Source organism: Lactuca virosa, chromosome 6 (assembly GCF_052849685.1).
Source record: "Lactuca virosa cultivar CGN04683 chromosome 6, Lactuca_virosa_CGN04683_v6, whole genome shotgun sequence".
In the NCBI taxonomy this organism is placed as follows: Eukaryota; Viridiplantae; Streptophyta; class Magnoliopsida; order Asterales; family Asteraceae; genus Lactuca; species Lactuca virosa.
In genome coordinates this window covers 94,938,650-94,961,593 of record NC_136431.1, presented here as the reverse complement: position 1 = coordinate 94,961,593, position 22,944 = coordinate 94,938,650, and the positions used below count along the sequence as shown (strand labels likewise).

The window sequence follows — 22,944 nt, the reverse complement described above, 5'->3', positions numbered from 1 at the left end:
CAAAATGTGTCTAGTTTATTCATAATTTATATTATGATTTTTATAATTCTTTAACTTGTGTTAAAATGTTCATATTCACAGACTGGTCCGAGTTTGTTTCTGAAATGATAGGCAGTTTTGTAAAAATCACCATAATTTGTAGAAAAATCGTATGGAGATGTGCAAGTAGTCATTTTAAAGGTATGACCCTGAACGTTTTGCATATTAAACATTTTTTAAACATATTAAGTTTAAGATAGTTAAAACTGTCCGTGAATAAGACTCAACTTTTCTAATGAAAGCTGTTGTTTGAGTTCAGTTGTGTTCTTGGTGTTTTAACTTGTATTTCCCCCCCCCCCCCTTAAAACTTAAGAAAAACATGAAAAGATAGGGGTATGAAATCACCTTGAGTGATTTCAGTAGATGGATGATGAAGAAAAGAAGTGTTCAACTCAAGAACACTTGGAAGATTCTTGAAGATTCGAAGATCTGACAACAAATGACGATATTTGTGTAAGGAACTCTTGATTTGAGTGAAGGAGTGTAAGATAAACAAGTGTAGAATGAAGTTACTTACCAAGAGTGGATGAGAAGTTCAAAACTTCCTGGAGAATCTCTAAATCTTGGAAAGAATAAAAGAGGAAGTAAAAATGTATCTTGGGAGGAGGAGAGTGGGGTTTTATAGATGGAAGAGTGAGGGATTAGAGAGTGGCTGATGGAAGAGATTTGATGGAGGTATGGGAAGATCTCAACTTGACTAGAGCAAGGTGGGAATAGTGACATGGAGTGGGTATGGGAGGTTGCTTGTGTCATACATTAAAGCAAGGTCAACACTCCACCTAAAATATCCTACCCACTCATCTTGGATAAGATTTACACTAAAAACGTGATTAATTATGAATTTAGGGGTCTTATATGTTAAAATATAATTTTGGGTGAAAATCATGCGTTAAAATTATGTAAAACGGGCCTAAAATGAAGTCGTAGTCGAAAACCGGGAAGAAAAGGGGTTTACAGCGAAGTTGCTCGGATAAGGGCCGAAGGTTCGGTCCCTGCTGCTGTTGGGCCCAAAGGGGAGGTGGAGCGAAATAGCCCGAAGGCGAAGGTCAGGAGCGAAAGCGAACTTCGAGTTCGGATCATCAGACTTCGGTTCGGTCCTAAGGGATTCGGTTCGGAAGGTTCGGTCCGAAGGGACCTTCATGTTCGGTTCGCAGGCACCTTCGGGTTTCGTCCGACTCAGTTCGGTTCTTAGCACCTTCGGTCCCTATGGTTTCGGCTCTTTGGAATTTCGGTCCTTTATTGAGAGGCTTCGTTCTAAAGGTTGTTTTTCCAATAATTAGTCCGTTTTAAGTGGTTTTTGACCCGGTTAAGGGTCGGGTTGACCCGAATGATTATAAAAAGTTAAAGGAAGTTTTTGAGAGAGATTTGGGAGAGATTTTTAATAGAGATAGATAGAGTGAAAGAGAATGGGAGAGATTTCTTTTGTGACCTTTTTGAGTGTTTGGCTTTGTAACGCAAGGTTTGTAAACCTCGTTAAGTCTTGTTATGATTGTTATACGCTCTCGAGGGGTATGAAATAATGTTTTATCGAGTAGTTTCATCACTTGCCCTGATTAGGGTTTAGATTTTCCGAACACATGAAAACTCTAAGTGATACTTTGTATTAAGATTGCGAGTAGTTCAATAAGGAACATAATGGAAACCCTAATGTACAAGGGTTAGATGAGTTGACCGGTTTGACTTGTTGACTTTAGTTGACTTTGACTTGGCCAAAAATTGATGGTTGTCACAGATTCACCCATTCAACTGTCTGTTCGATCTCGGTTATATACAACTCGTATGTATTAAGTTATCATAGGAGGGTAGTATCGCTGTATCAGGTTTTCAGGGTAAACAAGTCTTTATTCATTTTAACTTATCAACTAAACTAGATATCATTAAAGTAAGTATATTGATTATATTTGTGCTTTCGATCTTGGAACAACATAGACTACCAGTCGGTTTTATAGAAAATATAGGATTTTCTATGGTAAACATCGTTCTTTTAAGATAAACAGTTTTCGATAGAACTTTCTGAAAACAATAACATTTATTACCGAAAACAATGTTTCACAATAGAGTTAGTGAAACTAGAAACTTATCTATAAAAGGTTTAATATGTATTATTAAACTAGTATAACATGAAGGACCTTAAATGGTTAATTCTATAATTCCTTAGTTTATACATCAGAGTTATATATAATTAATATCCGATAGACAGTGGAATGTGTAACTTCCGCCTCATTTCCTGTTCCTTGTTTGGTTGTGGGCTTAGGGCAGATTCACACATTTAACTGTCCGTTCGATATTAGATTTTATATAGTTAGTATAAGCTAAGTGATTATAGAAGGAACTATTGTGGTTACCATTTTTACAAAAAGGAAATATAAGACTTTCATAAGGAATATTTTCATCATATCTCAAAGAACTATTACAGTTAACTCTGTAAGCACCTGGTGAATACGTTAGGGTTATATACAATAAGGATCTAACAAACAATGGGATGTGTGACTTCCGCCTCATTTCCTGTTCCTTGTTTGGTTGTGGGCTTAGGGCTGATTCACACAATCGATTATTTGTTTGATCTAGATTGCATATAACTTGTATTCATTATGTACTCATAGAAGGAATTGTAAGAGTCATTTTTTTTACTTGTATTCATTATGGGAGTCACCTAAACTTGTATTCATTATGGGAGTCACCTAAACTTCTTGTCACGTCCTGATTGGTCGTGAGTGAATGAGAATATCGTGGGGAATATCCGTCCCTTGTGGAGGGGAGCGAACTGCCACCCCGGTGCTGGACTGCTTGGGCCAAGGTCGGGCCTTAGCCAAGGTGGTGGTTCCTTTGAGATAAATAAAAAATTAGAGATTGTGAGATGGTGGATAAGCCGTTGATGTTATGTTTTTTGTTTCTAAAATGTGGCGGTGGCAGAATTGTAAATAGATTCGTAACATATTAAATTAACGCCATTAATAACGATTGTAGGGCTATTGTAGTATTTTTACAAAGATTCATATCAGTTTGCAGGCTACAATACTGTAACCGCCTATACCATTCCTTTCTTTCTCGATCAAAATCTCAATTGGAACTCTCACGAAAACCCTCTTTTTCTTTCTTTGTCGCATTTTGCCTTAGTTTTCGTTTATTAGTTGTTCAAATTAAGTTTGGAAAATCGGTAAATGTCTTCTGGAGAAAATATAAACGAAGTCGCATCTTCATTAATGGAAATGAAAGGTTAGAATGCGAGTGATTTATCATTTTATTGATAATGCATGTTTGTATTAATTAGTTAACTTCAGTTTTATGTTGATAATGATGTTTTTTGTTTTGATTCAGTAGTTTTTCGTCATTTTTACTTGATTTTGATGATTTTCTCGTTTAGAGTTGATCAGTTTTTTTATGATTTTTGTTTGTGTTGGTTTTTGATGTAAGTTGTTGTTTATATTTTCACAGATAAGGATTTCAAAAGAAACTATGTTCAAAAAAGTTCAAAAATCAAAAAAATATCGAAGGCGGTAGAAGTGTTGTTATTTCCAAAGGTACAGTTCAAAAAATTGATGTTAAAAAAACGTATAAAATCATCTATGATTAGAACTAGAAATAAACATATAACTAAATGTTAAAGGTTTTTGTTGTAATCATAACTGATTTTGTTATTTTTTCAGTGAATTGAACATAACATTTAGTTATAGGTTTATTTCTGGTTCTAATCATAAATGATTTTATACGTTTGTTTATAATCATTAGTAAATAGTAATGATAAATGTATGTGTTTATAATCATTAGTGATTGTGTGATTTTAAAACATAGTTTAGTTTTTTTATTCATAATTGATTATCATATTTTGTGTTTATGTATTTCTATGTATCAAACGTGAATATGAAGATCTTTCTGGAGAAGTTAAAGAGAAAATTTTGAAGAGAAGAAATTTTAAAGGTATTTTGTGTAATCGTAACTGATTTTGTGATTTTTTCAGATTATTGAATATAAGATTTAGTTGTATGTTTATTTTTAGTTCTAATCATAAATGATTTTATACGTTTTGTTTATTATAATTAGTAAATAGTAATGATAAATGTATGTTTTTATAATCATTAGTGATTGTGTGATTTGAAATCATAGTTTCTTAGTCATAAGCATTTTTTTTAGTACTAATTACTAATTATGTTAGTTTTTTTTGTAGTAAATGCTTCTGTTGATGAGAAGCAAATTGAAGATATTTTAGTTAAAAATTCAAAGGTTAAAAATGATAAGGGTATGTTTTTTGCAATCATAAGTGATTATGTTTCTTTATTTGCAATTGATTATATGTATTATGTTTTATTTTTTACTAACACTATGTTTCTAATGAAATTTTAGGTAAAAAATATACTTTAGAGAGCTCAAGGAAGACACGATCAACTTCCAAAAAAGAAAAGGCCAAGGAGGTTTTGCAAACACGGTCAAAGAAATCTAAAAAACAGTTATTGAACAACCAAAAGTGAACCTGAGGGTTAAGGTCAAAATTGTAGGTAAGAAACGTGAACTATCTGATGAAGATGATTCTGATTTTCAGAGACGCCCTGGATCTTCAAAGAAACTAAAAAGAGAAAGTAAAGTTGTGAAGAAAGAGAAAAAGGTTCTTGTTATAAAAGAATTTACTTCATTGAAGAACAGATGTTCACCCGGTTCATTGTTGGGTGTTATTCAAGGTTTAAGTAGAGAACAGAAGGATTGTGTTAGAGCTATGGGATTTGGGAGTTTGTTACGGATGAAGATGACTGATGTACCGTTGAAGATTGTTTATTATGTTATTGATCATTTTAATTTTGAAACTTTGAAGGTAGAGTTTGAAAATTGTGAAGTTAGTGTTGATAGTAAGTCTGTTCATGAGATGTTAGGATTACCATCTGGTGGATCATTACTTTCAAACATGGATTACATTTCTGAGAATAATGAAGAGAGTTGTATGTTTGAATGGAAGAAACAGTATGAAAATATTGATAAATTGAGATTGAAACAGCTAAAGAATGAACTTGTTCGAACTAGTGCAGCGGATGATAACTTTAGAATCAATTTTTTGGTTCTTTTTATTAATACATTCTGTGAGTCTAGAAGCATGGGAAAATGGAATCTGAATCCATTGTATTTAATCAGAAGAGATACTGATTTAAGTAGCATTGACTGGTGCGATTTCATTGTCGATTGTTTGGTAAGGACGAAGAACGTTTACAACCTAGAGAAAGAATCTTCTTTCTTTTGTGGACCAGCAACATACCTTATGGTACGTGAGCTAATTTTTTATATTAAATATTCTTTTTAGTTTTAAAAATATGTTTGTTTTTATTTTTAAACATATATGATTTTATAATCATATATGATTTATTATATATTAGACATCATAATCATATACGATTATTTTATATATATATATATATATATATATATATATATATATTATAAGTAATGATATATTTTATTTGTATAAATCATATATGATTGTATAATCATATATGATTATATATTCTAATTTTTGTTTAATTATATATGATTATTCATATATATTATGATTGATGATATATTCAACTGTATAAGTAAATCTTTTTAGAAAGTTAACTTATTTGTTATATATGTTTTTTTGTAGTTGTTGTATGTGGATAGTTTCAAGTTTGATCATTTGCAAGTCACACATAAACGTCCAACTATTTTTTATTGGACGTCAGAGAAGATAAGGTTTCTTGAGGATATTTTACAAGAGAATGGAGGATTTGGATGTGGAGATGTTAATGAACCATATGTTGAAGAAGAATGTCAAGAATCTGAGTATAATGAGGAAGAATCTGGTGGTGATGAGGATGAATCTGATGGTGATGAGGATTTATGTGATGAGGATGAAGAAGATTGTGATGTTAATAAAGTTAGTGTTGTGGAGGTAATTTTATAGTTTTATTCATTTATTGTTTTATTAGTGTATTAATATATGAATTTTTATGTTTAAGTATTTTATTTGTAAGTATATTTTTTTATGTAGGTGTATGAAAATAAAATTTCATATATGTATCAGAAGATGGAGGATTTGAAAAAGGAACTTGTTGTAAAGATAGATAAGGGAGTGTTGAAATTTCCTCAAAGTTCAAATTTGAAAATTTGGAAATTATTATTTCCTGTTGAAGATTTAAGCACAAAAAGTTTGGTTTCCATTATGTTTCACAACAAAGTAAAGAATCGATATTGACACCTGCTTCTATTCAAGTTAAGGATGAAGATTATGGGAATGATTTTCTGAATGATGATGAAAATGTTGAATATGATGATCAAGGGAAATGTTTTGGTGGTCAGGGGGATGGAAGTGGTCCATATGAGGGCAATGTTGGTAAAATCATGTTGAAGGTAAAGGTGATGTTAATGATCATATATATGAGGATGATAATTGTAAAAATAATGATTTGTTGAATGAGAAAGATGATGAACAAGGAAATGGAAGTTGATTCAATGAATAAGAGGCCATGAATTTAAATTCTATTGTTGAAAATGTTACTAAGAGTGTGGGTCTAATTGATAGCCAGGAAGGTGTATCTTTTAGTCAATTCATTTGTGATCCAATTGTTGAAAGTTTTCTTAAAACTTTGGATCAAGGTAAGCATATTTTATTATTATATATAGTTTAATCATATATGATTTTAAATTTTTATATTTGAATTTTATAGGTACTGAAAACTTGGTTGATGGTTTTATAAATCAGAAATGAGTTGAAGATGATGTGAATGAGAATTTGACTGGTTTTGAGAAAAATGAATTTGATGATAGTAAGTATTTAATCATGTATTTTTATACATAATATATATATATATATATATATATATATATATATATATATATATATATATATGTTATATAGATGACTTATGATTTTAATAATTTAGGGACTGTAAATTTGGGTGAGGATGATAAAGTTATTGTAGCAAAGAAAGATGGAGAAGGTGAAGATGTTGAAGTTGATTTGGATTTAGGGAAAGAAATAGAAGATTTTTCAAATAAAAATAAAGATGGAGGTAATTAGTTTATAATTATTGTTTATTCATATAGGATTGTGTTTATAATTCTTGTTGATTCATATATGATTTTTATAATTTTATTGGGTAGAAACTGTTGAAGATGGTTTACAAATTATACAATTGAAGGATTCAAAGGAGACTCAATCACTGAAAAAGGACAAAGTGGAAGGGAAAGTTGAGAAGTTTTCTGTTCCAAGTTTTAGTCTTGGATTTAGTCAAGATTCTGAAGGTTCTAAGAAGTCATCTCAAAGTCAAAGTTCTTCTGAATGGATGACAAAGAAAAAGATTATGGATAGAGTTTATTTGAAGAAACCAAGTGCTGGTCCAGAGTGTTTTATTCCAAATGTGATAGTCCTGTTTCTTTTGCACCCCCTTTGGGTACATTAGAAGGACCATCAAAACCATTTTTTGGCAAACCTAAAGATATAAATGAAGAAGGAACATCAGTAGTAGATGTCAAAGGAAAGAGAGAAATGAAATGTTCTTATGTTTATAAGTCACCTTTTAAGGAAAGGTTAACTGATTTTAAACCAAGTTTGACACAAGTAGAAAATGTTGTTTGTGAATGGCTTTTCAGCCTTCAAGGAAATCCAGGGTAATTTTTTCAAATATAATTTTTTATTTTTATAATTATAATTTTTTATTTTTAATGACATTTAAATAAATATATACAGGGATATTGTCTTGCTTATGGAAACAGATGTTATGGGTTTTAGAGCTAATTATGAAAGTCTTTATAAAAAAAACCTATTTGCATGTAAGTGTTCTTGATTCATGGTCTCGTATACTAAATCATGAAGAGAAATTCAGAGATGTAGTTAATTCTCCACTCAAATTGTTCATAAATGATGACACTGTAAGTTTTTATTTTATTCTTTTCTTTTTATATTTTTATAATCATTTTATTATATAATCATTTCTGATTTTTTATATTACAGACTTTGTCGTTTGAATATAATCATTTGAATGAAACTGGAAAATATAAAGTTTTCAAGGAGAACTTCTCTCGCAGTGTTTCTGGTGATAGAGACTTGAAGGTTTTGAAGGATGTTGATATGGTATATTTAGTTTTTTTATACATTTATATATATATATATATATATATATATATATATATATATATATATATATATATATATATAGATGTTTTTTTTCTTATATTATACATGTTGATGTTAGGTATTTTTCCCTGTTTTGAGGCAAAAGCACATATATGTTATTTTTATCAATCTGAAGAAACGTGCTTTTAAGGTTATTGATAATGGTGCAAATGATGCTGATTTTGATGATAAGTATGGTGCAGTTTTTAAACCTCTTGTAAGTTTCAAATCATATTTATAATTTAGATTTGAAATCATGTATGATATGTTTTATAAATATTATACTTATATTTTTATGATGTGAAATCATATATGATTTTCAGAAAAAAAAATTTGAAGTATCTAAAAGAGATCAATCATGATAAAGCAAATGAAATGGCTGATAAAAATCTTACACCAGCAAGATTGATAATGCCATGGAGGACAGTTTATAACAAAGTGGATTGTGGTATTTTTGCTATGAGACATATGAAGAGTTATTTTGGAGAAAAATGTTCTAAATGGAAATGTGGTCTTACAAAAGAAGGTGGTTCTCAAAAAAAATCTGGAAAAGTTGAGAATGAAATATGCAACAAAAATTTTAACTTCTAAGATTAATACAAAGCGTGATGATGTGTTGAAAGCTACATATGAGTATCAAAAAGTTGATCAAAAGATTCGTGGTAAGCATGCATATGATGCTCAATGGAATATAGAAAGAAGGTTGTAATTTTTTTTTTGATTGATGATGTTATAAGAACAAGTTTGTTTATGTTGTGTATGTTATGGATATTGTGAAGAATGTTTGTTTTTATGATGATGGAAAACATGGTGATGGAAAACAAGTTAATATGTATTTTGGTGGATTTTATTATGTAAGTTTGTTTGTGTGAATTATGTTATTGAATGTTAATCATAAGTGATTATGTTATATATTTATATGTAATTATGTTTTTAGTATTTATTATATGTTGTTTATATGTAATCATTAGTGATTGTATCGATTTTTTTTCTGTTTTTGTAATCATAAAATATTATATATGTTGTACAACACATTATAATTTATTATATCTTTTTCTTGATAAGTGAGCTTATCATTACTGCATGGAATACATCACCATGCAGAATCTTATCTTTGTAAGATTTTATTTTTGTTTTTTAGTGTTTGTAGTGAAGAATCTTTTCTTTATAAATGAAAACAGATTGGGACAGCCATATAGTGTATTTTTGATAAGTGATTATGTTTGTATAAAGGTGGTAGCCTCGTGCTACCCCTTATATTTCTTCAAAGATGAGTCCTTATACTTCCAAATGGTTAGTTTTGTTTATTAATTTCTTAAATTTATAATTTAAGTTTTTTTACATATCACTATTACTTATTTATGATGTAAACAACTTCCATTTTGTTTCAGGTAAAATATGAAGTCTATAAGTCTAAAAGAACTAATTTTGCTGTATCTAATAACATGTTCCCCATTTTTTCAAGATTTTTGTTCTTTTATGTATAGCTAGATTTTCATACAGATTGTAGCTGACTCCGAGAACACCTCTTCCACAATTACTTAAAAAGTTTATCTTCATTGAAGATATCAGATCTTTACTAGATGTCTTTGAATTAGAAGAATGTTGTTCATTTAAATAAGATTTCTTTTTAATGAATAACATTTCTCTACATCAGATATATAGTAAAGATTTGTTATGTTCAATGGAGATAATCATTCTAAGTAATGGTGGAAGAGTTCTTGGAGTCAGCTACAATCTGTATGAAAATATAGCTAGGAATATGAAGAACAAGAATCTTGAAAAATGGGGAACGTGATATTTGAGACTTGTGAAATTATTTGTTATTGAAGATTTTATCATGTTTGATGTTATTCTATGATGGATGATTAGAATTTGATTTTATAGATGTATATTGTTATGTTTATATTTTTTATGAACAGTGTTGTATATGGTTATATGTAATGAGTTTTGTAGTAGAACTTTGATGTTATTTATATGTAATCATATTTTTAATCACTTATGATTAAACAAAACATATGAAGTGGTATTACATAATCCTTTATGATTAAATATATGAATATTGTATATGGTTATATGTAATGAGTTTTGTAGTAGAACTTAGATGTTATTTATATGTAATCATAAATGATTGAATGTATTGAATAACAGTTAACAGATTACATAATTATTTTTATTTGTATAATTATAAATGATTATGTAATACCACTTCATATGTTTTGTTTAATCATAAGTGATTATATACTTCTGTAGTCATAAAAGACATAAAGTTAGATAGAAGAAGGTTTAAGATAGAAAAAATTCAAGAAAACTGATTTGTTGTACTACTAATAAAATCAAAGAAAGAATTATCAAAGTAAATTCTGTTTTATAAAAAGAGTAAAGTATACCAAACAAAAAGTATATTAGTTAGAAAAAAAATCATGAATTATTCATTACTGATTAAACTAGTAATTATCTATGTAGCTTTTGATGATTGTTCTGCTGCAAGTTTTATTGGGCATGTACACAAGTTATGAGGAGCCCTTTCTCCACATCCTGAGCATCTTCTTGTTTGCTTGTTTGAATTTTTATATGCTATTTCTATTGCACTTTGAATTTTATTTTTCTTTCCACTTCCTTTATTGCTTTGAACATTTGGAACATTGATGTCAATGTCTTTTGGAATAGAAATGCCCATAAGATTTCCTACCTCTTCAACATTTGTCCTATTTTTCTGCAATTCATTTGTAGGATCGTTCTCGTATTCCTTCAACATGCTTTCTGTTTTCTTAACAAACAAATCCATTTTGTCTTTATTTTTTCGTTCGTATTCCAAGCATGCTTCAAAGTTGTAGTATGCTTGATTAACAGATCTGTTAATTTCACTGTCTCATGTATCATATACATGCCTACCAAAGAGATAATGTCTTGATATCACATCCTTTCTCCAACGATTCTCAATGTACTGTTCAGGTATTTCCTTAATTCCATGTTTCATGAGTATGTTGAATGCATGTCTGCACAAAGTCCCAAAGCGGTTGAAGTGTTCAGAAGTACATTTTACATCATTTATTGGAAGTTTTATTTCTACCTGTTCAAAATAAAATTAAAGCATTAAGTGTTTTATAATCATAACTGAAAATTGTTGTATATTACGTTTTGATTCATCAAAACTTAAAATAAGAATATATTACCTCAAAATCTGTTTTCAGATCACTGTTTTTGTTCAGTTGTTCCACTTTGTATAACTCCCATCCTTTTTTTGTTCCAATATGTTTGTATTGGCAGTACCAGGAACCTTTGTAGATTTCTATTTGTACTTCATAAAACAATGCACTTGTATAAACTTTTGCAGCATGTTTTTCTATTGGTCGCGGTGAAATAAATTTATATACTGCTGATGTGTATAAAACCAACTATTTTTAATCCTACTTTTCTAATGTAAATTTGACACATAATAGGCAGTGTACCTGTCAATTGGTGGTATAGTTTTTAGTAAGCAGGGTATCGAACTCAGGGAACGGTAAATTTTAAATTAACTACTACTACTATATAAAAACAAATAATAAAAGAAGGGGTTTTCTCTAGTTTTGCAAGACTAGAAAACTTAAATATCTAACTAAAACTCAAACAAAACAAATAACAGCTAGAGAGTAAAAATCAATTAAATTCAATGGTAACAGAGACTTCTGTTTAGGTTTGACTCATTTGATTCTATGGTTGATTTTATGAAAAGTGCAATGGATTAATTCTTCTTTTGCTACCGATTTAGGTGGTTAGGTTCACGTTCGCTATTACTAGTCCTTAGATAACAAATTAATCTAAGCAGTGGCCAGTTGTCTAAATTAATGAATTTCCTAGTTTATTTATTCGGGTCAAGTAAGACTTGTAGTGGTTAACTAAATTGGTCCTTCAATTAACCTCTTGCTGATGGTTCGTCACACAAGCTCACACGTTAATTTTCCTATTCTCTATTAACCCTAGTTTCACGTTCGCTATTCCTAGGTATATAACAATGTTTTCACATAAATCATATAAGATTAGCAATTAAGAGATGGTCATGCAACTTAATTACAGGTTAATTAACAGAAAATAGTCATAATTAACACATAAGGGTCTTTATCAAGCTTAGCAAAACAAATCACCAAATAAGAATAATCCAAATCATAAAATCAACACATAATCAAAAACTTTGTCTTTCCTAAACAGAAGAAAGTAGTCTTAGCTCATGATTACAGAAAAATCAAAGTCACAAACAAAATCTACTAATAAAAACATGGTTTAGACAAGAGATTGGGTAAGAGTAAACTTGATTTTTGCCTTAATCTTCCTTAAGATTGAATGTAGACTTGAATCCTTGATTTCCTACGCTCCATCAGTCCTTCAATCGAAAGTATCCTCCAAGGGTTTCTTAGAAAAAACCGGGTATCGATCTGAAAGCCTCTTTTTATAGATTAGACGCGACTCGTCGAGTCCAGGGACTGACTCGACGAGTCTCTCATTAAATCCCCGTGTACGGCAAGGCAAGGACTCTTCTGCTTCGAGAATGTTTGTGGGAACTCATCGAGTCAAGGGTCCACTCGCCGAGTCCTTCTTGGTTTTTGGCTCTTTTCTTCTTTCTTTGATTCCCAGGCTCCCGATAGCTTCTCCTGCTTCCTTTTGCTTCCAAGCACTTCTTTTGAACTGAAAATATAATGTAAACGTAATTAAGCATCTTTTGCTCCATAATTGAAATAAATTATCCAAAAAGTATTAAAATTCTATACAAAATATATGACTAATTATGCACATATCAAATTACCCCAGACTTGACTTTTGCTTGACACGACTCGCCGAGTCGAAGACGCGGACTCGACGAGTCCACCACCTGAATTGAAAAAGGAGTCTCCTGTTAAACCTTATCAACCTCCATTACCTTTTCCAAGCCGAGCTAGACAAGATAAGCATGATGTTGATTATCAAAAGTTCCTCGAACACATCAAAGCCCTTCAAATTAATATGCCCTTCATCGAGATAGTTGCACAAATGCCCAAGTATGCCAAATTCTTAAAGGAACTCCTCACAAACAGAAAGAAGATGGAAGAAGTAAAGGAGGTAGTTCTCAATGAAAATTGTTCAGCCGCCATGTTGAACAAAGTACCTAAGAAGAGAGGTGACCTGGGCAGTTTGACATTGCCTTGTCAATTCGGAAATTTGGCAGCTATACATGCATTTGCGGATTCGGGGACGAGTGTAAATCTCATGCCATATTCGTTCTTTAAGAAATTAAACCTTCCGGAGCCAAGGCCAATTCGAATGGCAATACACTTAGCTAATAAAAGGGTGACATTTCCAAGGGGAATATGCGAGGACCTATTGGTAAAAGTTGATAAGTTCGTGTTTCCAGCGGACTTTATAGTACTAGACATGGAAGCGGATCCTCAAGTCCCGATCATACTTGGAAGACCTTTCCTCAACACCGCGAGTGCTATAGTAGATATGTGAGATTCCAAACTCACCCTTAGGGTGGGGGACGGATCTGTTACATTTGGGGTTGATCAAGCAATGAAGCATGCAAGGTTTAGTGATGATACGGCATTCTCCGTAGATATGTTGGAGGAACTAATAGAAGATTGGAAAGAAGATAAGTCGAGCAACTTCACCATTACTTTTGAAGAAGATTTTGATGCTGAAAGGGACCTGAAAGAGATAGAGAGACTGCTAGAAGAGGCCGACTACAATGATTTAATCATAAGTGCAGAACGCTCGACTCGCCGAGTCGACACCCTAGACTCGACGAGTCCATACGGGAAATCGCGATCAGATGAGGAATTTGCCCTGGACTCGACGTGTCCCCTATCTCAACTCGCCGGGTCCAGTGTGCAAAACACAAATACAGATATCAAAACTCTACCTGATCATTTGGAATATGCACTTCTTGAAGATGGTGATCAAAAACCAGTAATTATAGCTTCTAACCTCTCCAAATCTGAAAAAGAAGAGTTAGTCCATGTCTTAAAGAAGAGAAAGAATGCCATTGCATGGAATATCACCGATATCAAAGGAATAAGCCCCTCTTATTGCTCTCACAAGATCAACCTGGAAGAAGGAGCAAAGCCGGTAGTGCAACATCAAATGCGATTGAACCCGAACATGCAAGAAGTGGTCAAGAAGGAAGTAGTCAAGCTTTTAGACGCGGGAATCATTTATTCTATTTCCGACAGTCCATGGGTTAGTCCCATTCAAGTGGTGCCCAAGAAAGGCGGGATAACGGTAGTAACAAACGAGAGGAACGAGCTTATTCCGACCCGAACGGTAATCGGTTGGCGGGTGTGCATCGATTATCGAAAGCTAAACGATGCCACTCGTAAAGACCATTTTCCCTTACCTTTTATAGATCAAATTCTTGAAAGATTATCCGGCCATAGCTATTACTGTTTCCTAGACGGATTTTTGGGTTACTTTCAAATACCCATAGACCCAATTGACCAAGAAAAGACTACTTTCACTTGCCCAAGTGGGACTTTTGTCTGTCGTCGTATGCCTTTTGGGTTATGCAATGCACCTGCGACCTTGCAAAGATGCATGACGGCAATATTCCACGACATGGTGGAAAAGTTTATGGAAGTATTTATGGACGATTTTTCTATTTTTGTATCTTCCTTTCATGATTGTCTTGCTAACCTTGACTTGATGCTTGCTAGGTGCGAAAAAACCGATTTAGTTCTCAATTGGGAAAAATGTCACTTTATGGTTAAAGAGGGTATAGTCTTGGGTCACAAGGTATCCAAAGCAGGAATTGAGGTGGATCGGGCAAAAATTGATACAATTGCTAAATTACCTCCACCAACTAATGTGAAGGGCATTAGGAGTTTTTTAGGTCACGCGCGTTTTTACCGCCGTTTTATAAAAGATTTTTCTAAAATAACTAGACCTCTAACTCAATTACTTTTAAAAGATGCACCATTTAATTTTACTAAAGAGTGTCTAGAGGCTTTTGAAATTTTGAAAGAAAAAATGACTAATGTCCCGATCATTATTGCCCCGAATTGGAAATTGCCTTTTGAAATAATGTGTGACGCAAGCGACTTTGCATTAGGAGCCGTACTTGGCCAAAGGGTTGATAAGCACTTTCGACCCATATATTATGCGAGCAAGACTTTGAATCCGGCCCAAGAAAATTACACCACAACCGAAAAAGAATTATTAGCCGTGGTGTATGCTTTTGACAAATTCCGCCCTTATCTTATTTTATCTAAAACCACTGTATTTACTGATCACTCTGCTATTAAGTACTTGTTTGCCAAACAGGATATGAAACCTAGATTGATTCGATGGGTACTTTTATTACAAGAATTTGACATCGATATCAAGGATAAAAAGGGGATGGAGAATGTTGCAACTGATCTTCTTTCTAGATTAGAAAATCCAGAAAGGGAAGATGAAGACAACATGGATATTGGAGATAGCTTCCCGGAAGAATATTTGATGATGATTGTGGATGAAGACCCATGGTATGCAGATATTGCAAATTACTTGGCTGGAAATTACCTTCCGAAAGGCCTTACCCATCAACAAAAGAAGAAATTCTTTTCGGAAATTAAATATTATTTTTGGGATGAGCCTTATCTTTTTAGAAGCTGTGCGGATGGAATTATAAGAAGATGTGTTTTTGGAAAGGAAAGTCGGGACATATTAGAGCATTGCCACAATGGACCAGTAGGAGGACATCATGGAGTACAATACACTGCTAAAAAAGTGTTTGACGCGGGATTTTATTGGCCCACTATTTTCAAAGATGTGGCTTCTTACATAAAGGAGTGTGATGCTTGCCAAAGAACGGGTAATATATTGGCAAGGAATGAAATGCCCCAAGTGAATATTCAAGTTTGTGAAATCTTTGATGTGTGGGGTGTAGATTTCATCGGACCATTTCCTGCATCCAAAGGCAACAAATATATCCTAGTGGCGGTGGATTATGTGTCAAAGTGGGCGGAAGCGCAAGCATTAAGAACCAATTATGCAAGAGTGGTGGTGAAATTCTTAAAGAAATTATTTGCAAGATTTGGAGTGCCTAAAGCATTAATTAGTGATCGGGGAACCCACTTTGCTAATGATCAACTAGCAAAGGTGTTGCAAAAATATGGGGTACGCCATAGATTTTCAACACCTTACCATCCACAATCAAATGGGCAAACCGAAATTACAAATAGGGCACTAAAACGAATATTGGAAAAATCGGTGGGGAATAATAGAAAAGACTGGGCAGACAAGTTGGATGATGCACTTTGGGCATTTAGGACCGCATTCAAAACACCCATTGGAACCACACCTTATAAACTAGTGTATGGTAAAAATTGACATCTACCCGTGGAAATTAAACACAGAGCTTATTGGGCTTTGAAAACATGCAACTTTGAGCCACATGAGTTGCGTGCAAATCGACTTTTGCAAATGAATGCCTTGGAAGAATTAAGGAATGAGTCTTATTCTAACTCATTAATTTATAAGGATAAGACCAAAAGATGGCATGATGCAAGGTTGAATGGAAATAAAGAGTTTGAGGAAGGACAAAAAGTGCTACTATACAATTCAAGACTTAAACTTTTTCCGAGAAAATTACGCACTCGTTGGACCGGACCTTTCTCAGTTAAGCATGTCTATCCTTATGGTGTGATTGAGTTGTGGAGCAAAGATGGATCGAGCTTTAAAGTCAATGGGCATCGGGTCAAGAGATATGAAGAAAGAATGCCGCAAGACGAGAGAATTGAAGAAGAGTTGGAGTTAGAAGAAACCGCAGCAACGTAGAGCGGAAAGGAGTCCAGCTAAAGAATCCTAAAAAAGAAGCGCTTGGCGGGAGGCAACCCGTTACGAGAGTTTGCTTTCTTTTCCTTTTCTCATTTTATTTTTCGTTTTTATTTTTCGATTTTCTTAGGATTTTTCTATCCGATTCTTCCTAATTGTCTACAAATAATTGCTTGAGGACAAGCAAGGCCTGAGTGTGGGGTGTGGTGTTAATATTTTAAGAAAACTTTTAAGAAAAGTGAAGTTTTTAGAAAAAAATTTCAAACAGCTTAACAGACTCGCCGAGTTATGCCACCTACTCGACGAGTCCTTACGTATCCAGGAAAATGGACCCGCGACACGACACGCCGAGTCGGTACCCTTACTCGACGTGTCGTTATTATTTACTAAAAAAATAATAATTTTACAATTAGGTAAAATTAAGGTTTTAACCCTAATTGAACCATCATTCTCATTTTCACACAAAGCAGCCGCCTCTACACACTGTGCCAAACTCTCTCAAGCTTTCATTTTCATTCTTCTCTTGATTTCTCCAAAACTTCACACAAGGTAACAAATTTTACTCCTAATTTTGTTAAAGGTTCAACCTTTAGTTGTTATATGGTCTTAATTTCTGAAAAAACCCGTTTTTGAAAATACATGATTTCTAGGGTTCTTAAATTTGACATATTTTGTTAGTTTTTGATCGAATTGGCTATGAATTAGTGTTTAGGATACCCTCGTGGACAAACCCCTGAGATAAATTTAGAGTTTACATGACTCAATATATATCGAAAAGCAGAATCCGATTTGTTTATCGGACACGCCGTGTCTGTCACTGACTCGACGTGTCGAGTCGTGTTTGTCAGATTTATGTTTTGATATTTTCTGCATTTCGTGGTTTGTTTGTGTTGTTTGTGTTATTTTGCAGGAACATGTCTTTCAGAAGGGGTCAAAGCTCTCGTGGGAACCAAGAATCCCATCCTTGGTTAAACTTTCCACGGATCAATTCTGAATCAACTATGAGGAAGTGGAGGAAGAGGTTGGAAAAGCTGAAAAAGAAGGAAATCAATGTCTCGAATACAATTGATTGGGAGTGGTGTCACACCCATAAAAATTCGAGCCAATTTAAAACTTTTTGATTCAGTTGAAACCATTCAATTATTACAATTTGTTTTCAAAATAATTCATACATCAGAGTTCCCAGAAATCATAATCGTAAATCGAGGAAGTGTACGGTCACGCCTTCGCCTACCCGCGGCCATCCGTTGAACCTGAAACAATAAACTGAAACTGTAAGCCCGAAAGCTTAGTGAGTTACCCCCAAAATACCAACCTCATATAACCATAATCATATCATATCAACAAATACAGAACAGCCATGCATCTTGAGTATACAGTGTGACTGGTCCGCCCGCACCGGGCCTTCAGTCGACCTGGTCCACTCACTGAGTCTACAGTATGACTGGACCGCCCGAACCGGGCCTATAGTCTATCTGGATCCATCCCGAGCCTTCGGCGTGACTGGACCGCCATACGGGCCTACAGTCTATCCGGACCGCTCGTAGGGTATGTTGGCCTTCAGCACGAAGCAGGACCGCCTCAACCCAAACATCAAGCAAATGACCATGTGCACATATAACAGGTAATCACACAACAGCCCATAGACAGACAAACCGATCTAGCAGATCATATAGTATAGCAACATCCTAACCAGGATACCGACCTAACTGGTCACTAACATAGCATCATCCTATATACCAGGATACCGACCCTAACCAGGTCACTAAACATAATACCGTCCTAATTACCAGGACGCCGATCTAACAGATCCATAAACATATCAACAATCCTATAACCAGGATATCGACCTAACCGGCCACTAACATAGCATATCACCATCCTAACTACCAGGATGTAAATCAGTAAGCATATCATGCAATGATCCAAATACAAACCATAAAGGGCCGGCATTGGTGCCTTAGACCCTGTTGATATAGTAAGGATAACTCACCTTGCAACTGCCGAACCGAAACACGAAAACACTGGCCCGAAGCACTGCTCCAAACTCCAACACCTGATGCCATCAAAGAACCATGACATAAATATCCAAAATACCATAACACCCCTGAAGGTCAAACAGGTCAAAGTCAAAGTCCTATCCAAAGTCAACCTTCCTGATTGACTCTACTCGCCGAGTCAACCCGTCGACTCGCCGAGTTCCCAACTTTAGAAAACTCTTATATCACAACTGGACTCGCCGAGTCACTCCATGACTCGTCGAGTTTAACGATCTCTGAGTCCTATCATGTCCAACTCACTGAGTCACCACTCAAGTCACTGATCTGAGTCTTAACCAGAAGAGGTTGGGGTTTTACGTTCTGACTCACCGAGTCCATGAACAGACTCGCCGAGTCCACGACAATCTTCAACAGACTCATCGAGTTGTTCCTCCAACTCATCGAGTTCATGCCTATCTTCAACAGACTCGCCGAGTCCAAGAATAGACTCGCCGAGTCTCTTCAGTCCTTTATACATGCAAATGCTTTTCGAGTCTTGCAGGGGCTCCAAACTGTAGATCCACTCTTCTAGGGCATGACTCTCATGTAAAGTTGCAAGCTTTACGTGGAAACAAGGAGTTATAAGCCCAAATCACTCTGGGGCTAAGGTTTAAGACAATGATGCTTCACCAACAAGCCAAAGGCTGATACTTTGCAAGGTTCTGAACCAAGACAAGTCTAGATCTGAAGTAGCAACCTCAGATCTAGACCCCTAACCCGAATTAGATCCTTAACATGCCAAGATGGCCCCAAATATCATTCTAGAATAGACATAAATGCAATAGAGTCAAGGTAACAACTTGTTACCTCTAAAATATGCCCAAGCTGAAGTAGATTCTGGATCTACACAAATCCGTTGATGCTCTACACTTTGATTTACAAGCCTTCTTTGCTAGAATCTCCTTCCAAAGCTTCCAAGTTCACTCCAAAGGCTCACACACGATTCTAGGGTTTTCTGACTCTCAAGTGGTGACAAAGAGGCTGAGGTGAGGACTTAAGGTCCTTTAAATAGGGTGCAAGCCCTGAGATTAGGGTTTTCTTTTCCCAGCACCAACTCGTCGAGTCCAGCTTCCGACTCGGCGAGTTGGTCACTTAATTCGCGCCCAAATCCCGATCCGACTCGACGAGTACTCGCACCTACTCGTCGAGTAGCTCCCTCAATGTACACTTTAAGCCCTTATATCATATTTCTGAAATTTGGGATGTTACAACTCTCCCCCACTTAAATTAGGCTTCGTCCCCGAAGCCTACTACAGTATACGCTTCCGAACAACTTACTCGCACTGCAGACTCTGATTTCCCAATTATCTCAGGTCCTCCCAGACCCGACCACTACACCCCCTTTAACGTATCTCCTACTCGTGAGGCACCCTTGCCAACACTCCAAGCCGACCATCGGCCTTTTCTTCTTGCGGACAACACATAATAGCCAAGTATCACCCGATGATACTATTCCTTCCTGTCAGGAACACACTTCCATGACTTGCAACTACTAGGTACCACCATGACCCACTGGGTCCTCCCACAGTGTCAACTACCCTTCCCTTTCCAAACTAGAGATAGTCCGAGTAACTCGCAATGTTGGGACCCAATCCATCCTCTTCTTGAATCCATTCTCTCTCGTGCTGACAGAATACTGCATCCTTCAGCTTCTAGAAATTCCCATGAATTAACCAGCTATATCTCATAACCACTCGCACCTGACCCAATCAGCCTCGGGCTGGAATACCAGGCACACCTATAACGGGTCCAGTCATCCCTAGGGTGGTATACCCACTCATTCCCATGCATGTTTGGCCCAATCAACCCTCGGGTTGGAATACCAAACGCACCGGGTCCAATCAATCATAGGGTCCGGTCATCCTCATGATGGAATACCCTAGATTGGAATACCACTACTCACATAACCCATGCCTACAACCATACTTGAAGCCCAAGGATCCAACCTTGCAGCTCCATCTATCTACTCTGACTCGACACAACCGAGTACAACTTACCCAAATCTCAACAATACGCTTACCTCAAACTTGCTACAGCATGGAATATAACTATCACGATCTCTACGCCCACGACCTATGACTGGAATACCCTTACGGGGTCCTCAACATAAGTCTGGATTGCTTCTGATCACACATCACGAGTCTGGTATGCCCTCCCCGACCCTCAGCTCATGACTGGAATGCTCCCGATGACCGATCGACATTACTGTCGTCACTTTCGTTTCCCAACACTTCGACCCTACAGATATCCACTTTCCTCCGCCACTCGAAGGGCCTAAACGACGCTCCTCTCATCAACGCACAACATACGATGCAAAAATTGCTACCAGCCACGAATCACAATGGCTCAAATCAACAACAACACACCTACCACTACCGGCCAACCAGTACGACCCTCATACCTAACCCATACCGCTTCCTTCGAGTTAGGATACCAACATGCCTAATCAATCCAACTATCGAGTCGAAAACTCTCAGGGTTTACTGGCCTACCGCCTCAACCCTATTGCTCCCTTCGAGCCTCCGTGCCTACGACTTACAGTCGGCCCGCATTGGGTATCTTGGCCTACTGCGTAGAGCAGGACCGCCTCAACCCTATCCAAATGCCATAGACAATCATGAGAAAGATCTAACCCGGTTCCCAGAACCGGAATGACAGGATATTCTAATCCCAAACCTTCCCAAAACTGACGAATACCCATTCAAATCCACTCTCCGTCTCCAACTGGAGTATCACCCGATCCAAGATGATGAAACCTCGGAGACACTCCGAACTGATGAGATCACCAAGATCCTTTAAACTCCGTCCGACCACTAATAACGCTTCCGATCAACCAAAATACACCGGAGTCCTCAGCCTACTCCAACCGCAGGTTTAAAATTTGGAACAAACCCATTGATTGCTATAGCATATCAGCCTACTCAATACCCGAACATAGATCTACTAACATATACAGAGTGTTCAGCATGACTAGACCGCCTTACCATGCCTTCAGTCTATCTGGACCACTCTCAGAACCTTCAGCATGTCTGGACCGCCTCTCTGGGCCTTCAGCGTGTCTGGACCGTTCTCCGAGCCTTCGGTCTGACTGGTACGCTCCACTAGCCTTCAGTCTATCCGGACCGCTCTAAACTGTTGAGCATCTCCCTGGACCACCCCTCTTGATTCTCTCTCTCATGCATCCTGTTCTCACCCACTTGGGGCTTCGAACTTCTGATCTACTCTGTGGACTATATCCCCAGCCCAACCCTAGGCCTCATGTCGATTGTCCACCCTCTCGGAAATCCATGGTCTGTTCCCTGACCCGCGTGTCTACTACACACGCTAAATAACCCGCACTCCTGTGCTGAGTGTATTGTCGAGCCCTAGCAGCTAACAAAACCCTCAATCTATCAATCTAAAAACCCTTAGAGTCGAGTACACCCTCGACCGAATAGTCGAACTGAACTCAAACCATGATCAAAACTCCAAACTGATTTCCACGAATTCTGTTATCTATCACCGAGAAGACGTGATACACATGCTGGGGAGTTTTACCAGACTCCCAACTACCACAACCCTCCAACCAAACAGCCACTTGGTTTGTCTTCCTTCCTGCCAACGATGTGAGACTTATCCCATTTTCAACACCGCTCTTGCTTCTGTATCCCCGGACGATTCTCCCCCACTTAGATTCGACTAAGTCTTCACAATACATGGACATTGGGGAAATTCCCAACCCTTCTCACTTTCCCACAATTGATCCGATGACGACCAACTCTTTCCCAATTTATCACACACTTCTAATAACCAGATGAACACTTTCTATATCCCAGTGCAACCGACGGACACTAATGCTTGAATGGCCCCACCCTCATGTCCTGGAGACCAAAAGATAAATTCTGCAAATAATACCTCAGCCACGAACCACTTCCCTTGGCGCTTTCCTCCGCCAATCAATAATGCTTACTAAAACCACTGAATCCTGACAATAATGAATAACCA

At 35.8% G+C, this 22,944-nt stretch overlaps 1 protein-coding gene across 1 annotated transcript; it reads left to right on the top strand.

Moving 5' to 3' along the window:
* The first annotated feature begins 13,135 nt into the window (after nt 1-13,135).
* LOC145121752 (uncharacterized) lies at nt 13,136-13,621 on the top strand. Its single transcript, XM_079057453.1, has one exon. The coding sequence runs from the start codon at nt 13,136-13,138 to the stop codon at nt 13,619-13,621; it is 486 nt and encodes a 161-aa protein (XP_078913579.1).
* The last annotated feature ends 9,323 nt before the right edge of the window (nt 13,622-22,944 follow it).